At 42.3% G+C, this 23,645-nt stretch overlaps 1 protein-coding gene across 1 annotated transcript in view; it reads right to left on the bottom strand.

Moving 5' to 3' along the window:
- Positions 1-3,860: 3,860 nt before the first annotated feature.
- LOC122559939 (synaptonemal complex protein 2) overlaps positions 3,861-23,645 on the bottom strand; it is a 238,107-nt gene continuing 218,322 nt past the window's right edge. Inside the window, exons 14-15 of the mRNA XM_043710048.1 lie at positions 13,514-13,684; positions 3,861-4,375 (exon numbers count right to left, since the gene is read on the bottom strand). Coding sequence (XP_043565983.1) covers positions 4,256-4,375; positions 13,514-13,684 — 291 coding nt within the window. The 3' untranslated portion in view covers positions 3,861-4,255. The remainder of the gene's footprint in view (positions 4,376-13,513; positions 13,685-23,645) is intronic.

Raw genomic sequence — 23,645 nt, 5'->3', positions numbered from 1 at the left:
TTAGTTAACTGTAATTTTTTTCTTGTTAATTTCATATGATGTGTAATGTCTGGATATTTTTTGTTGTAATCTAACAGGAGATGACTGGCGATTACTTTAGATACAAATGCACCTACGTTTTTCTGTACAATGCTTGCATATAGTTCTTACATATTTGTACATATTCTTACATCTCATTTTCTCAATTGATGAAGTATTAGTGAATGAATGTATTGATGAAACTGCTGATACTTCACAATGTTTCATAGACATGTTTGCTTCCCTCTTGATGTTGTTAAAAATGTTCTTAACTTGTGGTGGCTGAAAGACAAAAATATTGGCAGAAATTATTCGTAGCATTTGTAGGAATTTGAAGTAAAATCATGACATTAACTATCCATACTTCTTGCCTGAATGGAATAGATTTTTTTTAAAAGCAAGATACCAAAGTACTCAAGTTCACTGCACCTTTAAAATGTTCACCAACTTCTTTTCAGATGAACAGAACTGAAGGTGGCTATTCAGCCCATTTTTCCTGTACTGAACTTTTGTAGCTTTATCTCATTAGTCATACTTGTTCACTTTTCCTTTATAGGATATTCTACTCCATGAAGAAGGGAAGTGAGGAATAAGCCCAATGCCTGACCTTTTGGATACATTTATATATTTTATTTAGGAGCACAAATGAACCTTAGCTAATGTTCATGGCGTACATATAATTAAACACACAATGAATTAACATTGGGCTAAGAGGGTTTTATGTCACAGAATCATACAGCATTGAAACAGACCCTTTGACCCAACTTACCTATGCTGACCAAGTGCCCTAAACTCAATTAGTCCCATATCTCTCTAAACATTTCTTATCTATGCACCTATCCAAACGTCTTTTCAATGTTGTAATTCTACTCACCTCGACTACTTTCTCCGGCAGCTTGTTCCACATATGCAACACCTTTTGTGTGAAGAGGTTTCCCCACAGATCCCTTTTAAATCTTTCCCTCTCAACTTAAACCTATGCCCTCTAGTTTTGAAATCTACTATCCTGGGGAAAAGACCTTGACTGTTGGCCTTATCCATACCCCTCATGATTTTATAAAACTCTATAAGGTCACCCCTCAACCTCCCATGTTTCAGAAAAAAAAAGACTCAGCCTCTCCTTATAACTCAAACCCTCCGATCTCAGTAACATCCTTTGTGCAGGGAAGGTCATGCTTTAGCAACTTAACAGAATTCTTTGAGGAAGTGACAAAGTTGATTGATGAGTGAAGGGTTGTAGATGTCATATACATGGACTTCAGTAAGGCATTTGGTAAGGTTCCGTATGGAAGGCTGATGGAGAAAATGAAGATGTATGGGGTCCACAGTGTACGAGCTAGATGGATAGAGCACTGGCAATAGGAGAACAGAGAGTAGTAATGGAAGGGAGTTTCTCAAAATGGAGAACTGATCACTGGTGTTCCATAGGGATCTTTGTCGGGACTACGTTGTGTGTGATATACATAAATGATCTAGAGTATGGCATAGGTGATCTCATTAGAAAGATTGCAGATGAAAATTGATGGAGTAGCAGATTCTGAAGGAGACTGTCAGAGAACACAGCAGAATATAGATTAGAGAATTGGGCAGAGAAATGGCAGATGGAATTCAATCCAAGCAAATGCAAGGTGATACCTTTTGCAAGATCCCATGCGAGAGTGAACTATACGGTAAATGGAAAAGCTCCAGGAAAATTGATTTACAGACAGATCTGGATGTTCAGATCCATTGTACCCTGAAGGTGGCAATGCTGGTTGATAGAGTGATTAAGAAGGCATACAACATGCTTTCCTTCATTGGACTGGGTACTGAGAACAAGAGCTTGCAGGTTATGTTACAGTTGGATAGGACTTTGGTTTAGCCATATTTGGAATACTGCTTACAGTTCTAGTCGTCACATTACCAGAAGGGTGAGGATGCTTTGGAGAGGGTGCAGAGGAGGTTCATTAGGATGTTGCCTGGTATGAAGCGTGCTGGCTATGAAGAGACATTGAGTACATTAGGATTATTTTCATTAGAAAGACAGAGGTTGAGGGTGGACCTGATTGAGGTCTACAAAATCATGAGAGGTATTGACAGGGGTAGTGAGCAAGAAACCTTTTCCCAGAGTGGGGGACTCAATTACTAGGGGTCACAAGTTCAAAATGAGACAGAGAAAGTTTAAGGGAAATATGTGTGGAAAGTTCTTTACGCAGAGGGTGGTGGGTGCCTGGGATGCAATGCCAATGGTGAAAATAAAGGCTATTCTATTCTAGTGAGCTACAGTGTAAGGGCCCAAAAATGATGACATACAGATGCCTCGAAATGAGACGAGAAGTATAAGATGAACGTAAAGCCTGATGAATGCACTGTAATTTGTTAGAGCTGCACTGTTTGATACCATGTACATTGCAGACCTGAGGGGATACTTGCATATGGAGGTAGTGCCACGCAACGACACAATCATTCGTAAAATTGGCAAAGAAGGAAAAATATTGAAGTATCCTGAAGATAGGTACAAATGAAGAGAACTGAGGATTTCTGAGTCCATGTATGATGTTAACAAGCAACTAGAGACTGAACTTAAAGCTTGATAAAAACAGTTACATTTAGGCCAAGATGGGGAAATTAATTGTATTACTAACTGTGTGTACAATATTTTGAGTGTTTGCCTACTAGTGACTTGCCAACCCCCTGCATCAGAAGGGAGATAAAGGAAAAGGGAACTCATGTAAATACATTTTTGTACATGTCCTACACCTATACTAAATGAGCTAATGTTTCCAGTTGCTGGGTATGCTCCCACATTCCCAGCCACGTGAAAGAGGGCGTCTGCTTTAAGTTTCATCCCTTTTAATGGCAAATTGGTAATTCACCAGAACGCCTCCTCAGAGGATCTGGCAAGACTGGCATGGCAATCCTCCGCAGGGACAGGTGTTTATTGGGTATGCATGACTGACCCCCAAGAGCAGTGGGAATCAGCAGATTCTGAAAAGGGAGGCACTTGTGCCCTAACCGGGTAAAATGCTGTACCTATATCTTAGACAATTCTGAAGGGATCACCAATTTGGCAGCACATATCTGAAAACAGATGGATGAAACAATCCCTATCCTCCACTCTGTGGAATTGGGCAACATGACTGTTTGGATCATTGGGAACCTCCCTAGTGCAGGGTATAGTGTTATTCATTTTAGTAATTCTCATTTTATGTTGTTTGTTTTTGTTAAGTAAAAGTTGTTGCCAACAGGTGGGGTCTGCGCAGCCCCACAGGTTAGGCTCCTGAAAGATAAGCAACTTGTAAGGCAATCATTCTTGTGTAGAAAGCCTATCTTACATGAGTAAATGTATACTTGCTTGTTTTGTGATTTGCTTAAGAGCAAAGCAAAGAGGGGATTGTTAGGGATGTGCATCATTAAGTAACAGAAAATGACCGACGGCTGCCCATAACTGAACAAAGAAAAGGCCCACAGAATGCAGCAGAACATGACTGACAGTAGATAGAGAGCCTTGGGAAAATGTTTTCTTAATGTAGTCTCAGCAAATCGAACAATAGCAGGACAGTTTAATCAAGGTTATTGGCTGGGATAGAATGTGCAGCTGCAATTGCTTAAATAAATAAGAACATTTTACACTAAATAGTTGTTTCTCTTGAATTATTTAATCAAAATGTTACAATATTAAGAGTAGGTTTTAGATAAAATTCTTCAGATAATCATAGATATAGATACCATAGTAGCTCTGGATCCACATATATATTAAAAAAAATCACCAAAAAATTCAAACCACTTTCAGACAGTAGAAGTGCCCCGCCGCCCACCATTAAACTGTGAAAACATCATGACCGTGGATGGACTGCCAGCATATATCAATGTACATAGGAACATCCCAGCATTGTTGACTAATAGTATCTAAGGGGAGGGGGTTGTTGTGCAAATGTACACAATCTGAAGTCTTTGCCTGTCTTACTGCGAAGAAGTTCTGAAGCTGCAATAAGTTGTACCAAAATGAAATTGCACCTGAATCTATGACTAGACTCAGATTCTCATTGGAAAATATGAGATCTAACAATGGTCTATGGCAATCCCAGTCAATGTTTGGAAAGTTAAAATCCCCTATTACAACCCTGTTATTTTTACAGCTATCTGCAGTCTCCCTGTATATTTGCTCCTCAATTTCCTGCAGGCTATTGGGGGCATATAGTACAATCCTATTAAAGTGATCACCCCCTTCTTATTTCTCAGTTTCACCCAGATAGCCTCAATAGATGATCCAAGTGGAATATCCGCTCGATGTACTGCCATGATGTTTTCCCTTTTCAAAAATGCCAAGCCCCTTCTCTTTTGCTTCCACTTCTATCCTTCTTGAAGCATCTGTACCCTGGAAAAAGTGAACATAGAACACAGAACATTACAGCGCAGTACAGGCTATTCAGCCCTCGATGTTGCATCAACCTGTGGAACCAATCTGAAGCCCATCTAATCTACATTATTCCATTCTCGTCCATATGCCTAGCCAATGACCATTTAAATGCCCTTAAAGTTGATGAGCCCACTACTGGTGCAGGCAGGGCATTCCATGTCCCTACTATTCTCTGAGTAAACAAACTACCTCTAACATCTGACCTATACCTATCACCTCTCACTGCGAAGATATGTCCCAGGAAAAAGGCTCTCACTGTCCAACATATCTAACCCTCTGATTATCTTATATGTCTCAATTAAGTCGCTTCTCAACCTCCTTCTCTCTAACGAAAATAGCCTCAAGTCGCTCAGCCTTTCCTTGTAAGAACTTCCCTCTATTCGAGGCAACATCCTAGTAAATCTCCTCTGAACTTTTTCCAATGCTTCCACATCCTTCCTATAAAGCGGTAACCAGAACTATACGCAATACTCCAAATGTGGCCGCACCAGAGTTTTGTACAGCTGCAATATGACTCCATGGTTCCGAAACTCAATCCCTCAACCAATAAAAGCTAACACAGCGTATGCCTTCTTAACAACCCTATCAACTTGGGTGGCAACTTTCAAGGATCTATGTACCTGGACATTGAAATCTCTCTGCGCATCTACACTACCAAGAATCTTACCATTAGCCCAGTACTCTGCAGTCCTGTTACTCCTTCCAAAGTGAATCACCTCACACTTTTCTGCATTAAACTTCATTTGTCACCTCTCAGTCCAGCTCTGCAGTTTATCTACGTCTCTCCGTAACCTACAACATTCTTCATCACTACCCACAACTCTATCGACCTAAGTGTTATCCACAAATTTACTAACCCATCCTTCTGTGCCCTCATCCAGGACATCCCAAACAACAGTGAACCCAAAACAGATCCTTGCGGTACCCCACCTAGTAAATGAATATTTCCCATCAACCACCATCTTTCTTTCAGTAGTCTTCTTTCAGTAGCCAATTTCTGATCCAAACACTAAATCACCTTCAATCCCATGCCTCTGTATTTTGTGCATGAGCGTTCTGTGGGGAACCTTATCAAACCACTTACTGAAATCATGTACACCACATCAACCACTTTACCCTCATCCACCTGTTTGGTCACCTTCTCTAAGAACTCAATAAGGTTTGTGAGGCACGACCTTCACAAAATCATGTTGACTACCCCTAATCAATTTATTCCTCTTCAGATGATTATAAATCCTATCTCCTATAACCCTTTCCAACGCTTTACTCACAACCAAAGTAAGGCTCAAATGTCTATAATTTCCAGGGTTGTCTCTACGCCCCTTCTTGAAGAAGGGAACATTTGCTATCCTCTAGTCTTCTGGCACTATTCCTGTAGACAATGACGACATAAAGATCAAAGCCAAAGATTGGACAATATCCATCCTGGCTTCCCGGAAAACCCCAGGATAAATCCCATCTGGCCCAGTGGGCTTATCTACTTTTACACCTTTGCTAATACCTTATGCCCCCCCAATCCCACCTAGTCTATAAGCCTGGATCTCAGTATTCTCCTCGACCACATTGCCTTTTTTCTTGTGTGAATACTGATGAAAAGTATTCATTTAGTGCTTCCCCAATCTCCTTTGACTCCATGCACAACTTCCCATTACTATGCTTGATTGGCCCTAATCTTACTCTAGTCATTCTTTTATTTCTGATATACCTATAGAAACCGAAGGGTTTTCCTTGATCCTATCCGCCTATAACTTCTTATGTCCCCTCAGGCCTTTTCCTAGCTCTCTCTTTAGGTGATTCCTGGATAACATATAACTCTCAAGTGCCCTAACTGAGCCATCACATCCCATCCTAACATAAGCTGCCTTCTTCCTCTTGAAGAGAGATTCAACTGCCTTAGTAAACCACAGCTCCCGTGCTTGACAACTTCCTCCCTGCCTGGTACATACTTATCAAGGACGCACAGTAGCTGGTCCTTGAATAAGTTCCACATTTCACTTGTGCTCATCCCCTGCAGTTTCCTTCCCCATCCTATGCATCTTAAATCTTGCTTAACTGCATTGTAATTGCCTTTCCGCCAGCTATAACTCTTGACCTGCGGTATATGCCTTTGGAACTATTTGGAAGCTGATAGAAAACTCCCAACAGGGTAACCTCTCCATTCCTGTTTCTAATCTCAGCCCATACTACCTCAGTAGATGAGTCCTCAAGTGTTCTTTCTGCAACCGTGATACTGTCTTTGACTAACAATGCCACCCCCCCCCCACTTTTTAACCATTTTCTCTGTTCTTTCTGAAACATCTAAACCCTGGAAACTGCAATAACCATTCCTGTCCCTGTTCAACTCATGTCTCTGAAATGGCTACAACATCGATGTCCCAGGTACTAACTCATGCTGCAAGTTCACCCACCTTAGTCCGGATGATCCTGGCATTAAAACAGACACACTTCAAACTAACTTCTTGCCTGCCGGTACCTTCCTGTGATCTTGAAATCTTAGTTCTGACTTCACTACTCGCATCCTCCTGAATACTCGAACTACAATTTCAGTTCCCTTTCCCCCTGCTGAATTAGTTTAAACCCACCCAAAGACCATTAGCAAACTACACCCCCCCCCCCCCCTGGATATTGGTAACCCTCTGGTTCAGGTGAAGACCATCCTGTTTGTAGAGGTCCCACCTACCCCAAAAAATCACCCCAATTATCCAGGAATCCAAAACCCTCCCTCCTGCACCATCCTGCACCATCCCTGTAGCCACGTGTTCAATTCCTCTCTCTCTCTCCACATTCCTCACTTTGCTAGCACGTGGCACAGGCAATAAACCAGAGATAACAACTTTGTTCTAGCACTAACCTTCCACCCTAGCTCCCTGAATTTCTGCCTTAGATCCCCATCTCTCTTCCTACCTATGGCGTTGATGCCTATGTGGACGACAACTTGGGGCTGCTCCCCCTCCCCCCTCAAGAATACCGAAAGCACGATCAGAGAAATCACAAAACCTGGCACCTGGGAGGCAACACACTAATCATGAGTCTCTCTTGTTGCCACAGAAACTCCTATCTCTCCCCTAACTATGGAGTCCCCAATGACTAGTTTAGTTGAATGTTTCTGACATACTGACTCTTCCTAATCATAGCACTGTTTTCTACGTAACTTCTAATTCTATCCTAAATAATTGTCTCTGCTAGCCTCCCCACCACTAAAATTAAACTGACTATTTGTAGAGTTTTTAAACTATTTGATGGGCTTATCCTGACAACCTTAGTTGAATAAGATTGCAATATTTGAGCTTTTAATCCTGTCAATCACTCAACCATGTTTCTGTAATACCAATGATATCCCATTCCCATGTTCCCTTCCATGCCCTGAGTTTATCTGCCTCACCTGTCAGGAGACATTGAAATACATTGAAATAAATAGTTTAGGCTATCAGTCTTCCCTGATTCTCTTGCCGTGCTCTTGCTCATCTTGCCTATTTACCTTGCTCTCTTTAACTTCTGTACCAGCCTCAATCTTCTCTCTTGTCTCACTATTGCTGAGGGTCCCACCCCGCTGCCAGGCAAGTTGAAGTCCTCCCGTTTAGCTCAGTTTGTAATGTTGCCTCTCAGTGCCACCTTGGGTCCTGGTTACCTATGTACAGATTGTGTTTTGAATTAGCATGAGAATACAGAGTTTAAAAGACCAGAATGAGAATAAATAATGTCTTTAAAATACTCAAGTTATAGTTCCTTTGCAACACGAATCTGTGCCTGCAACACTGCAGAACATGAGGCCACACTGCCTCCTTGTGCTGGCCTCCAACTCACTCTGCTCCCACTCCTGGCTCTGGCTGCGAGCCACTCTGCTTCTCGCCTTGGGACTGGGCTCACGCTTGTTCTGCTGTCATTCCAAGACTCAGCATGTGACTCGACCAGTGCTCGCTCTGTTTCCCACTCCAGGACTCAGCCCACAACTTGCTCTTCTCCCCACTCCCAGACTCAGCTCCAACCCACTCTGCTCCCGATGCCGGGACTTGGTCCGCAACTCACTCTGCTCCGGGACTCGGTTACTTCTGCCCCAGAAGAGGTTCCAATGATCCAAAGATCTGAATTTCTCCACCAGTTCCTCAGCCACATATTCATCTGCTCTATTCTCCTATTCCTGCTCTCACTGGTACCCGGAGTAAACCAGAGATTATTATCCTTGAGGTTCTTCTTTTTAATCTCGAGCCTTCCTCCCCAAATTCACTCTGCAGGACTTTATCACTTTTTCTACCTATGTCGTTGGTACAAATGAGTACAATGACTCCAGCTGCTCATACTCCCCTTTGAGAATTTGTTGCAACCGCTCCTGGTTGTCCTTGGTCCTGGTACCAGGAAGGCAACACACCATCCTGACGTCTCATTCGCAGCTGTAGAAACAGTTGTTTGTGCCCCAGACCAGTCCCCCATCACAGCTCCCATGAACTTTGCCATACCCTGCTTTACAGCAGAGCCAGCTGTAGTGCCAATTACCTGACTGCTGCTGCTGTTTTCCCCTGCGACGCTATCCCTCCAACATATCCAAAATAGTATATTTGTTTGAGAGGGAGATAGCCACAAGAGAATCCTGCACCATCTGCCTACCTGTCTTGGTAGTCACCTATCTACCTGACTGAACTCGCAGTGTGTCCACTTCTCTGCAGCTGTCTATTACACTCGCTGCTTCTTGTATGATCTTCCAACTGCTGATCCAACTGATCTGTGTGGTCTGAGAGGAGTCAGACAGACACACTTGTTGCAGACATAGTCACCAGGGACAGTTGACTTCTGTCTGATCTCCCACATCTGACAGAGGAGCATATTATTCTACTGACTGCAATCTCTGTCCCTTTAACAACTAATGGACGTGGGGGAAAAAAAAGTCTTACCCTTACTTTTTTGCTGCTCACCCTCAACAAAGGTTAGTATTTCCCATGCCCGCTCTTAGCTCTCACAAGCAGCCTCACAAAAATGATTTGAACAAGACTTGCATTGCCTCCCTTCTCTACTTGCTTAAACTCCCACACTTAGCTCAACTGTCACATTTAGCTCACCACCCAGCAACTGTGCACTCTTGCTGGTTGCACTCTGTGTCACAGTAGATGTCCTCAACATTCAGTCAGAAGATGTGGGTTCAAGTCCCATATGCTATGGAGCTGTAACATAACACTGCTAAACTGGCAGATTTAATTAAAAAAACCACACAGGGTCAAACCATTCAAAATCTATACTGTTGGAGACTGGACATGGAACTGAAACTGTGTGTTGGAACCCTATATGTGCTCTGACAAATAGGAGGCGGAGGATGTAGGTGGGGTTCTAAATGAGTATTTTGTGTCAGTGTTCAGTTGTGAGAGAGACAATGTAGGTATTGAGAACAGGGAGAAAGTCTGTGATACAATTAAACAAGTTAGCTTAATCAGAGATGAGGTTCTGCATGGTCTAAAAGTAGATAAAGCTCTAGAGTCAGATGAAATGTATCCCAGCTTGTTGCATGAGGCAAGGGAGGAAATAGCAGGGCCACTGGCAAAAATTTTCAATTTCTCTCTGGACATTGGAGAGATGACAGAGGACTGGAGCACACCCAACATAGTACCATTATTCAAGAAGGTAACAATGGATAAACCAGGAAACTATACGATAGTCAGTCTAACCTCAGTGGTAGGAAAACTATTGGAAGCAACTATGAGATATGCATTTGGAGAGACAGGGATTAATTATGAACAGTCAACATGATTTTTTAAGTGGAGGTTGTTTAGTGAACTTGATTTAATTTTTCAAAATGGTAACCAGGTGTGTAGATGAAGCAAATGCGTTCGATGTAATGTACTTGGACTTCAGTGTGGCTTTTGATAATGTCTTGCATACGAGACTGATAGCAAAGGTAACAGCCCATGAGATCCAAGGAAATTTGGCTAATCCTAGCATATCAACGATGTGCTGGATTCTTCCAACATTTGTAGAGTGTCTTCCTCCAGTGATTGTATAATTATCCATTATCATTCATGACTGGATGTGGCAGGACTGCAGAGTTAGATCTGATCCATTGGTTGTGGGAATGGTTAGCTCAGTCTATCACTTGCAACTTATGCTGTTTGGCATGCAAGTAGTCCAGTTTGTTAGCTTCACTAGATTGACACCTTAATTTTTTGGTATGCTTGGTGTTGATCCTGGCATGCCTTCCTGCATTTTCCATTGAACTGAGGTTGATCCCCTGGCTTGATGACAATGGTTGAATAAGACATATGCCAGGCCATGAGGTTGCAGATTGTATTGGAGTACAGTTCTGCTGCTGCTGATGGTCCACAGCATCTAATGGATGCCCAGTCTTGAGATGCTAGATATTTTGAAACTTCATGGGCTCAACAGTCAATGTTGAGGAGCCACAGAGCAACTTCCTGTATACCACTGGGCTGCCACCTTTGCTGATGCCATTAGTGAGCCAGATGGGGTTTTCCTATAATTGACAATGGTCTTATGATTATTTATGGATTCATAATTCCAGATATTTTTTCAATTATTGAATTAAAATTCCACCATCTCCCATGGCATTATTTTAGCCAGCGTCCCCAGAACATTGCATGGGTCTTAGCATTAATTATCTACTGATAATGCCACTCAATTGCCTCTCACAGAAGTTAATCTTGAGACTCTTGTTTCATACATACAATTTAGAATTGCATGTATGAGAGTTGATCAGTAAGTTTGTAGATGATATGAAAATTGTTAGGGTAGTAAATAGTGAGGAGGATAGCTTTACATTTCAGCAGGATGTAGAATGTCTGGTAAAATAGGCTGATCAGTGGCAAATGAATTTAATTCAGATAAGTGTGACAACATGCAATTGGGCAGGATAAACAAGACGAGGAAATATATGATGAATGGTAGGACCCTGGGAAGCATCGAGGATCAGAAGGATCGTGCTGTACATGCCCACTAGTCTTTAACATAGTTAAGAAAGGAATTAAGAAGGCATGTGCTATACTTGGAGAAAGTGAGGACTGCAGATGCTGGAGATCAGAGCTTAAAAATGTGTTGCTGGAAAAGCGCAACAGGTCAGGCAGCATCAAAGGAGCAGGAGAATCGACGTTTTGGGCATAAGCCCTTTTATGAATATCAAAATTTAAGAACACGGAAGTTATGCTTGAATTGTATTGCATGCAGTTCTGGAATCCACACTACAGTAGGGATGTTATAACACCTGAAAGGTTGCAGAGGAGATTTACCAGAATGTTGCCTGGACTGGATATTTTCAGTTATGAAGAGAGATTGGACAGACTGGGATTGTTTTTGTTAGAGCTGAAGAGGTTGAGCGGGGACATGATTAAGATGTATAAAATTATGAGGAGCACAGAGAAAGTAGACAGGAAGGAACTTGTCCTTTTGGTGGAGGGATGAATGACATGGAGCATAGATTTGAGGTAAGGGACAGGAGGTTTAAAGGAAATGTGAAGAAATGTAAAGAAATATGCATTCACCCAGAGGATGGTGGGAATCTGGGACTCACTGTATGTAAAGGCAGTGAAAGCAGATATGCTCATAACACTTAATAAGTATTTGTGGACTTGTGGTACTAAGGCATACAAGGCAATGGACTCAATGCTAGAAAATGGGATTAGAATAATTAGATGCTGGTTTTTGACTGACATAAACTTGATGGGTTTTTTTCTGTAACTGTAGACCTTAACAAATCACAGATCCTCACCACTCCAAACTGCAGTGTCCAAAGCCTGCTCTGCTCTGCCCACTCATTCACTGGAAATGCTTCCCAACTAACATTATTAATGTACCACCCAATTACATCTTTCATAATACCTGCTTCACTTTAAAAAGAATCTTTTGAGAGATGTTTGCAGTGGCTCTTTTAAGGGCTGCTGGTTAAGCCTTTCAACTCTTGGAGAAAGGAGACTGATATGTGTTGTGAATGCTGCATTTATTTCAACTGGGACCCCTACTCCAGGAAGTGGATCGGCATAACTGAGGAGCTCCTGCCTGCTTTGTGTAGGACAACTGTGTATTTTTAAAGGTCTGTCTGAGACACTAGTCATTTTCATCAACCTGTTCAGACACATCGTGACACATATCGAGATATGTGGGACCTAACCCAGGTCTCCTGCTCCAATTATATGCCACATGAGCACCCAAACGTTTATCGATATTTTCCTATCAATCTGTTTAGAGATGCTATTACACTTTTCTGATGCATGTGGAACTTGAATGTGGAACTTGAACCTGGACCTCCTGGTTTTATAGATTATAGAAACTTTACAGAAACAGAGGGCATAATAATCAGATAATTCAAATATTGTGACGATTTCAAGGTTACATAAATCTAACAGAGTTTCTTGTCACGGTAATTAAAGAATTCAGAAAATTGTTTATTGGAATTGTTATTCATGTAATTTGCATTCATCAAACTCCTAATATATATTTCAGCCACTTCCTACCACTATTTTTCTATCAGTACATTTATTGCCTTTGCCTTGTAATAGTCTATAGATAATATGAACTGCTTCAGGGTGATTGGTGCTTTCAGCAAAAACTGTGTTAAGATGTAGGACAGAAGTGAGCCATTCAGCCCATTGAGTCTGTTGTGTTAAATTAAGTGGAGACACTACGGACAGTTAAGTGTTGCAAATTTGGATATTCCATGAAGTTTAGCCATTATTTCTCTGAAAGAAAGAAATCCATTTCCATGAATACTGTTGGAAATTAATGGTTACAAGATTTCACAGAAGTATTTTGAAATACAGGGCGAATCATTTTCCACAGTTTTAGTTACTTGCAGTTTACTGCGGCCTGAACATATTACAGAGAACATTCCAGAACCAGGGACCAGGGGGCTGGTGGAAAGGTGAACTTCCCATTTAAATGAATGAAATTCCTATTTGCATTTTCAGGCTTCTGTGGTAGGTCTTGCAATGTATCCCCCGCAGGTACAGGGGGATACTGTACTCCAAAAGTAAACCCTACTTTTAACGGGGGCTAGGGAGGGGATGGGTGAAGGGAAATTAAAAATTAATATTCTCTTTCTAGTAATGGTACTTAAAATATCCATTATTCTTTTTGAATTCTTTGACAAAATCTAGTTATGTTTACCGTGGTTAAGTTCCTTTCACTTTGTGGAGAGAAACTAAGAGATTCTTCACTGTTATCAAACTCAGATGCTGAAACTTCTTTGTAACATGGTCGTGCCGCTGTTGATCTCCGTGGACAGGTTCTCTTCTTCCTTCCATCCTGGACTTTTACTGAATTGGTTGCCTCAATTCGCTTTAAACAAAAATAATATATATTTAAAGCACTTCATAATGCATCACTGGAAAATAAATAACAGCAAAATATACTTTTTAAAAATAATTTTGTTGGATGTGGACATTGTAAGGCCAATATTTGTTATTCATTCCTGAAGGATACAAGTGGCTTGCTTGGCCCTTTCAACCATCATGCTGTGAGTCTGTAATCACAGTGACAGACATCATGTGTAAGCCAAAGCAGCTGGCAGAAATTGCTTCTGCAAATGGCATGAGTAAACAACAACTGATGATAGCTTCAAGGCCAGCTTTATTGAGACAACTTTCAGTACCAGATTTTTTAATAAATTAATTATATCTAAATGCTACAGGATACCATTAATTACTGGCCATATTATATTACCACTACATCACTCATATTTCAATTCCCTCACTGAAGCTATTCCCCACCTATCAAAACATATTTTGGTCCTTATACTTCCACGGGGCTGACATGTGCTACTGGAATGTGTGAACATCATTTCGAGCATAAAACATAACAGCCCTTGATGTTGTGCCGACCTGTGGAATGAATCTGAAGCCCATCTAACCTACACTATTCCATTCTCGTCCACTTGCCTATACAATGATCATTTAAATGCCTTTAAGGTTGACGAGTCTACTACTGATGCACGCAGTGTGTTCCATCCCCCGACTGCTCTCTGAATAAAGAATCTACCTCTGACATCTGACCTAGATATATCACCCCTCAATTTAAAGCTATTTCCCCTCATGCTAGCCATTGCATCCAAGGAAAAAGGCTGTCACTGTCCAACATACCTAACCTTCTGATTATCTTATATGCCTCAATTAAGTTGCCTCTCAACTTTCTTCTCTCAAAAGAAAACAGCCTCAAGTCCTTCAACCTCTCCTCGTAAGACCTTTCCTCTATTCAAAGCAACATCCTAGTAAATCTCCTCTGAACTCTTTCCAAAACTTCCACATCCTTCCTATAAAGCGGTAACCAGAACTGTATGCAATACTCCAAATATGGCCACACCAGAGTTTTGTACAGCTGCAACATGACCTCATGGTTCCGAAACTCAATCCCTTGACCAATAAAAACATACACACTGTATGCCTTCTTAACAACCCTATCAACTTGGGTGGCAACTTTCAAGGATCTATGTACCTGGAAACTGTAATCTCTCTGCTCATCTACACTACCAAGAATCTTACCATTAGCCCAGCATTCCTGTTACTCCTTCCAAAGTGAATCACCTCACATTTTTCCACACTAAACTCCATTTGTCACCTCTCAGTCCAGCTCTGCAGCTTATCTATGTCTCTCCGTAACCTACATCTTCATCACTATCCACAACTGTAAGTTGGGCGGCACGGTGGCACAGTGGTTAGCACTGCTGCCTCACAGCGCTAGAGACCCGGGTTCAATTCCCGACTCAGGCGACTGACTGTGTGGAGTTTGCATGTTCTCCCCGTGTCTGTATGGGTTTCCTCCCACAGTCCAAAGATGTGCAGGTCAGGTGAATTGGCCATGCTAAATTGCCCGTAGTGTTAGGTAAGGGGTAAATGTAGGGGTATGGGTGGGTTGCGCTTCGGTGGGGCGGTGTGGACTTGTTGGGCCAAAGGGCCTGTTTCCACACTGTAACTAATCTAATCTAAACTCTATCGAACTTGGTGTCATCCGCAAACTTACTAATCCATCCTTTTATACCCTCATCCAGGACTCCCCAAACAACAGTGGGACCAAAACAGATCCTTGCGGTACTCCACCTAGTAACTGAATTCCAGGATGAATATCTCCCATCAACCACCACCCTGTGTCTTCTTTCAGTAGCCAATTTCTGATCCAAACCACTCAATCACCTTCAATCCCATGTCTCTGTATTTTGTGCATGAGCGTTCTGTGGGGAACCTTATCAAATGCTGTACTGAAATCATGTACACCACATCAACCAGTTTACCCTCATCCACCTGTTTGGTCACCTTCTCTAAGAACTCAATAAGGTTTGTGAGGCACGGCCTATCCTTCACAAAACCATGCTGACAATACCTAATCAACTTACTCCTCTTCAGATGACTATAAATCCTATTCCCTATAACCCTTTCCAACACTTTACCCACAACTGAAGATAGGCTCACAGGTCTGTAGTTTCCAGGGTTGTCTCTACTCTCTTTCTTGAAGAGGGAATGACATTTGCTATCCTTCAGTCTTCTGGCACTATTTTTGTAGACAATGACAATATAAAGATCAAAGTCAAAGATTTGGCAAGATCCTCCCTGGCTTCCCAGAGAATCCCAGGATAAATCCCATCTGGTCCAGTAGACTTACCTACTTTCACACTTTCCAGAATTGTTAACACCTCCTCCTTATGCCCATCAATCCCACCTAGTCTAATAGCCTGTACCTCAGTATTCTCTTCAACCACACTGTCTTTCTCTTGTGTGAATACTGATGAAAAGTATTCATTTAGCGCTTCTCTAATCTCCTCTCACTCCATGCACAACTTCCCACTACTATGCTTGATTGGCCCCAATCTTACTCGTCATTCTTTTGTTCCTGATATAGTTATAGAAAACCTTAAGAGTTTTCCTTGATCCTATCCGCCAATGACTTCTCATGTCCCCTCCTGGCTCTTCTTAACTCTCCCTGTAGGTCTTTCCGGGTTAACCTGCAACTCTCAAGTCCCCTAACTGAGCGATCACATCCCATCCTAACATAAGCCGCTTTTTTCCTCTTGAAGAGAGATTCAACTGCCTTAGTAAACCATGGCTCCCGTGTTTGACAACTTCTTCCCTGTCTGACTGGTACATACTTATCAAGGGCGCACAGCAGCTGGTCCTTGAATAAGCTCCACATTTCATTTGTGCCTGTCCCCTGCAGTTTCCTTTCCCATCCTATGCATCTTAAATCTTGCCTAATTGCATCTTAATTGCCTTTCCGCCAGCTATAACTCTTGACCTGCGGTATATGCCTATTCCTTTCCCTCACTAAAGCAAACATAACTGAATTGTGGTCACTATCACCAAAGTGCTTACCTACCTCCAAATCTAACGGCTGGCCTGGTTCATTACCCAGTACCAAATCTAATGTGGCCTCGCCCCTTGTGGGCCTATCTACATACTATATCAGGAAACCCTCCTGCACACATTGGACAACAACTGACCCATCTAAAGTACTTGAACTATAGTATTTCCAATCAATATTTGGAAAGTTAAAGACACCCACAACTATTCTGTCACACTCACTCCTTTCGAGGATCATCTTTGCTATCCTATCCTCTACAGCTCTGGAACGATTTGGAGGCTGATAGAAAACTCCTAACAGGGTAACCTCTCCATTCCTGTTTCTAATCTCAGCCCATACTACCTCAGTAGATTAGTCCTCAAGTGTCCTTTCTGCAACCGTGATACTGTCCTTGACTGACAATGCCACACCATCCACCTTTTTTTTAACCATTTCCTTTGTTCTTTCTGAAACATCTAAATTCCGGAACTTGCAATAACCATTCCTGCCCCTGTTCAGCTCATATCTCTGAAATGGCTACAACATCGACGTCCCAGGTACGAACCCATGCTGCAAGTTCACCCACCTTATTCCGGATGTTCCTGGCATTAAAGTAGGCACACTTCAAACTAACTTCTTGCCTGCCGGTACCTTCCTGCGATCTTGAAATCTTAGTTCTGACTTCACTACTCTCATCCTCCTGTATACTCGAACTGCAATTTCAATTCCCTTCTCCCCTGCTGAATTAGTTTAAACCCACCCAAAGAGCATTAGCAAACATCCCCCCCTCCCCCGGATATTGGTACCCGTCCGGTTCAGATGAAGACTGTCCCGTTCCTAGAGGTCCCACCTACCCCAGAAATAGCCCCAATTATCCAGGAATCCAAAACCCTCCCTCCTGCACCATTCCTGTAGCCACATGTTCAACTCCTCTCTCTCCCTATTCCTCACCTTGCTTGCACATGGCATGGGCAACAAACCAGAGATAACAACTTTGTTTGTTCTAGCTCTAAGCTTCCACCCTAGCTCCCTGAATTTCTGCTTTAAATTCCCATCTCTCTTCCTACCTATGGCATTGATGCCTATGTGGACCACTACTTGGGGCTGCTCCCCCTCCCCCCTCAAGAATACCGAAAACACGATCAGAGACATCACAAAACCTGGCACCTAGGAGGCAACACACCAACTGTGAGTGTCTCTCATTCCCACAGAACCTCCTATCTGTGCCCTAACTATGCAGTCCCCAGTGACTAGTTGAATTTTCTGACATACTGACTCTTCCTAATCATACCACTGCTTTGCACATAACTCCTAATTCTATCCTAAATAATTGTCTCTTGTAGCCTCCCCACTACTAAAGTTAAAATGACTATTCTGTAATTGACTGGCTTATCCTCACAACCTTTCTCGAATAAGATTGCAATATTTGCAATTTTCCTGTCTTTAGGCACTTCCACTGAAAGTTTGAGAGTCATGTCCCTACAATTTCCACTCTCATTTTCTTCAAAGTCGTTGAATGCATCTCATTCACCCCCAGTGCCTTGTAAACTTTAAGAACCAACAGTACACCCATGACCTCTGCCCTGTCAATATTTGTCCTTCTAGTGCTATAGTCTCTTCCTCTGTCACCATGGTCTGGGTGGCATCTCTACTTTTGGTAAAGACACATGCAAAATAGTTACTTAACATCTCAGACATACATTCCGCATGAGGGTTTAATCCCTCTTTGGTCTCTAATCTGCCCTACTCCTCATTTTGTTGTTGAGACAGCCATAGACTTTGGGACAACTCTTCATTTGGCCGCCAGTCTTTCTTCATTAACATTTTTTTGCTTCGCTTATTTGGTTTTCACCTCTCCTCTGAACCTTTGATATTCCATTTGGTTCTCAATTTTACTTTCTACCTGACACTTGCTAGGTGTCACACTGTTTCTGCTTTATCTTAATATCGATCTCCTTTGTCATCCAGGGAGCTCTGAATTTGTTTTTTCTTATTTTCCCATTGAGGGAATATGCCCTGTCTGACATACAAGCCCGCTCCTCTTTGAAGTTAGCCCATTATTCAGTGACTGCTCTTCCTGTTAACCTCTCATTCCAATCAATTCTGCCCAGTTCTGCCTTGTCCAGCTGAATTCTGCTCTCCACCAAATAATTTTTCTCATGTTGGATTCTTGCATTCTCCACAATCATCCTGAACTTTATAATGCAATGATCATTCTTTCCTAAGTGGTCCCCAACTGACACAAATTCACCTTAGTGAAATGAACCAGTTCCTATAGTGCATCCTTTCTTGTTGGACTAGAAACATACTGTCATAGGATAGTCTTCTACACACATTTCAGGAACATTTGCCCCTTGCTGCTCCTTAAGGGAGATAATAGCCGAGTGGTATAATAATCAGAAGGTTAATTTAGAAACTCAGCTAATGGAGAGTACAGCAGATGATTGAATTTGAATTCAATAAAGATCTGGAATTAAGAATCTTACAATGACCATTAAACTACTGCCTAAGTTGAAAACAAATCTGGTACATGAAAGCCCTTCAGTGGAGACTGTGATGATATGTGCCTTTAAGAGGGCAGACAAAGTTAAAAATCACACAACGCCAGGTTATAGTCCAAAAGGTTTATCTGGAAGTACTAATTTGGCCGACCGCCTATGTGGAGTTTGCACATTCTCCCCGTGTCTGCGTGGGTTTCCTCCAGGTGCTCTGGTTTCCTCCCACAATCCAAAGATGGGCAGGTTAGGTGAATTGGCCATGTTAAATTGCCCATAGTGTTCAGGGATGTGTAGGTTAGGTCTATTAGTCAGCGGCAAATATAGGGTAGGGGAATGGGTGTGTGTGGATTACTCTTCAGAGGTTGGTGTGGACATTTTAAGCTGAAGGGCCTGTTTCCACACTGTAGGGATTCTAATTCTAATAATGGATGTGTCTATTAGATTTCCAGAGGCCATTCAGTTACACAGTGTCACAGAAAAAGGTTGTTGAAGACTCACTCAAATCTTTTATAAGATACTGACTACCCACAGAAATATAGTCAGATCAAGGATCAAATTTTACATCAAGATTATTTAGGTAAGTTATGGATACTGTTGGAATAAAACAATTCAAGTCTACTTTGTACCATGTAGAATTACAGGGATCAGTAGTGGCAGCAAATGTTTAAGATCATGTTGAGGGCTACAGTCAAGATAATCCAGAATATTGGGATAAAGGAATTCCATTTGCACTATTTTGCCGTTATGGATGCACCTGATGAATCAACTAAATTCAATCCATTTGTTTTAGTTTTTGAGCATGAGATAAGAGGGCCACTGAAATTAATTAAGGAGAATTGGGGAGTCAAAGTTCAGAGACTATGTAATTGGACTATTTGTCAAATTTCAGGGAGAGATTAAATAGAGTGGATAAAATAGCTAGACAGCAGATAAAAATATCACAGCATGTGATGAAACAGGAAGCAGACAACAGATTGAAAATTGATTATCCTGACTAATTTGCAACTTCTGAAGTTCAAACTCTTTTGCTCTTTCTTCTCTCCCTTTCTCTTTCTTCTCTAAGAATCTTCTCTCCCTTCCTTTCTCTTCTAACTCAAGCTGCTTCGTCTGCAATTGAATTTTACTTATTTCCGAAGTTTCTAATGGTCTTTCCAGCACATTTAACCGTTGAGCTATTTTGGTAATAACTCATCTTTCTTCAGAGACACAGTCAATCCCAGCCCTAACTTGTCTGCCAAGTGCAGCAGCTTTTCCTTCCACACCTTTTGTAAAACTCCCCAAGTCATATCTTCCACCCTCAGAAAACACTTAATAACTGAAAGTGCCATTTCTCTCACTTTTAATCTAACCAACCATCAGTAATCAAAGTTAAAAATCATACAATGCCAGGTTATAGTCCAACAGGTTTAATTGGAAGCACACTTGCTTTCAGAGCGTCGCTCCTTCATCAGGTGGTAGTGGAGGGCTCAATCCTAACGCACAGAATTTATAGCAAAAATTTACAGTGTGATGTAACTGAAATTATACACTGAAAAATTGATTGTCTGTTAAGCCTTTCATCTGTTAGAATACTATGACAGTTTCACTTCTTTCTTGTATAAATCACAAAACCTTTTTTTAAAAAAGTTGCATTCTCAGGTTAACTGTTAACAATGGTGATAGCTAGACAATATGTTGAAGGTGTTAGACCCCTGTGTTCTCTGTCTATGCCATGATGTTGAGATTGATTCTAATCTAAAAAGTGAGATAACGGAGTTTTACATGAATTCATGCAGTTTTTGAGCAAAGTACAATGTAATCCTGCGAGTACAAACTCACCGCACAAAATATATGTGTGAATGTGGGTCTTTATCTATCTGTGTGTGTGTGTCTGTCTGTCTGAATTGGGGGTTGTGAGTGTGCGAAAGTGTATGTGTGCGTGCGTAGTGAGTACAGAGTGGCTTAAGTCTGTGAGGGGGTGTGTGGGTGTCTGTGTGCACGTCTGTGTATATGTGTGTCCATGTGTATAGGGGTGCCTGTGTGTGAGTGTTTGTGTGTGTACAGTGCAGTGGTGGTCACCTGTAATGTGACATGAACCCAATGTCCCGGTTGAGGCCCTCCCTACGGGTACCGAACTTAGCTATCAGCCTCTGCTCGGCCACCTTTCGCTGCTGCCTGTCCCGAAGTCCGCCTTGGAGGATGGTCACCCGAAGGTCTGAGATCGAATGTCCTGGACCATTGAACTGTTCCCCAACTGGGAGGGAACACTCCTGTCTGTTGATTATTGTGCGGTGCTCATTCATCCCTTGTCGTAGCCTTTGCTCGGTTTCCCCAATGTACCATGCTTCTGTGCATCCTTGCTTGCAATGTATAAAGTAGACAACGTTGGCTGAGTCACATGAGTACCTGCCATGTACAAGATGGGAGGTGTCCATTACGCGTGGGGACACCTCCCATCTTGTACATGGCAGGTACTCATGTGACTCAGCCAACGTTGTCTACTTTATACGTTGCAGGCAAGGATGCCCGGAGGCATGGTACATTGGGGAAACCGAGCAAAGGCTACGACAAGGGATGAATGAGCACCGCACAACAATCAACGGACAGGAGTGTTCCCTCCCAGTTGGGGAACAGTTCAATGGTCCAGGACATTCGATCTCGGACCTTCGGGTGACCATCTTCCAAGGCGGACTTCGGGACAGGCAGCAGCGAAAGGTGGCCGAGCAGAGGCTGATAGCTAAGTTCGGTACCCGTAGGGAGGGCCTCAACCGGGACCTTGGGTTCATGTCACATTACAGGTGACCACCACTGCACTGTACATACACACAGATACTCCTACATACACACACTCTCACACACACAGGCACTCCTATACACTCATACACACGGGCACACATATACACAAACGTGCACACAGACACCCACACACACCCTTACAGACACACACACTCTCACATGCACCCCCTCACAGACTTAAGACACTCTGCACTCACTACACACACACACACATACACCTTCTCACACTCACAACTCCCAACCCAGACAGACACACACACACAGACAGACAAACACATATATTTTGTGGGCTGAGTTTGTACTTGCAGGATTACATTGTACTTTGCTCAAAAACTGCATGAATTCATATAAAACTCCGTTATCTCACTTTTTAATTAAGAATCAATCTAAACATCATAGCATAGACAGAGAACACAGGGGTCTAACAACTTCAACACATTGTCTAGCTACCACCATCGTTAACAGCTAACCTGAGAATGCAACTTTTTTAAAAAAAGGTTTTGTGATTTACACAAGAAAGAAGTGAAACTGTCACGGTATTCTAACAGATGAAAGGCTTAACAGACAATCAGTTTTTCAATGTATAATTTCAGTTACATCACACTGTAAATTTTTGCTATAAATTCTGTGCGTTAGGATTGAGCCCTCCACTACTACCTGATGAAGGAGCGACGCTCCGAAAGCTAGTGTGCTTCCAATTAAACCTGTTGGACTAAAACCTGGTATTGTGTGATTTTTAACTTTGTACACCACCGGCATCTTCAAATCGGTAATCAAAATTAACAGATTTTCTCACCTAAGTTTTATTATTGTTTTTAAATGTAGGACATTAATCCCCAAATGTTTAAATCTGCTAGGACCCTTCATACCCCAAATCTGTTCAAATCTGTCCAGATCCCAGACTTGATCCGTCCAGCTCTGTCAAAATCGATCCAAGCCTGTCCAAATCCCAGACTCAAGCTCCCAATCTGTTCAATTCCTGGACAACAAGCCCCCAGTCTGTTCAGCAGATCAAAATAATCATAATTTTGCGAGTGGGAATAAAATATTAGTGTTACTACGAGTGGTAGCTAAACCATTAAAGGCAAGGTTTAGTGGATTTTATCAAATCAAAAGGAAATGGAGTGAGGTGAACTACTCAATAAAAAGAGCTGGAAATGTGTTGCTGGAAAAGCGCAGCAGGTCAGGCAGCATCCAGGGAACAGGAGAATCGACGTTTCGGGCATAAGCCCTTCTTCAGGAATGAGGAAAGTTTGTCCAGCAGGCTAAGATAAAAGGTAGGGAGGAGGGACTGGGGGGAGGGGCATCGGAAATGTGATAGGTTCCAGCAGGCTAAGATAAAAGGTAGGGAGGAGGTCCAGCAGGCTAAGATAAAAGGTAGGGAGGAGGTCCAGCAGGCTGGGGCGTCGGAAATGTGATAGGTGGAAAGAGGTCAAAGTGAGGGTGATAGGTCAGACTGGGGTGGGGGCGGAGAGGTCGGGAAGAAGATTGCAGGTTAGGAAGGCGGTGCTGAATTCGATGGATTTGACTGAGACAAGGTGGGGGGAGGGGAAATGAGGAAACTGGTGAAACCCGAGTTCATCCCTTGTGGTTGGAGAGTTCCTAGCCGGAAGATGAGGCGTTCTTCATCCAACCGTCGTTTCGCTGTGGTCTGACGATGGAGGAATCCAAAGACCTGCATATCCTTGGTGGAATGGGAG

The sequence above is a fragment of the Chiloscyllium plagiosum genome, chromosome 20, assembly GCF_004010195.1.
Source record: "Chiloscyllium plagiosum isolate BGI_BamShark_2017 chromosome 20, ASM401019v2, whole genome shotgun sequence".
In the NCBI taxonomy this organism is placed as follows: Eukaryota; Metazoa; Chordata; class Chondrichthyes; order Orectolobiformes; family Hemiscylliidae; genus Chiloscyllium; species Chiloscyllium plagiosum.
Note: the sequence above shows the minus strand (reverse complement) of the source record. Positions and strands in the feature narration are given on the sequence as shown.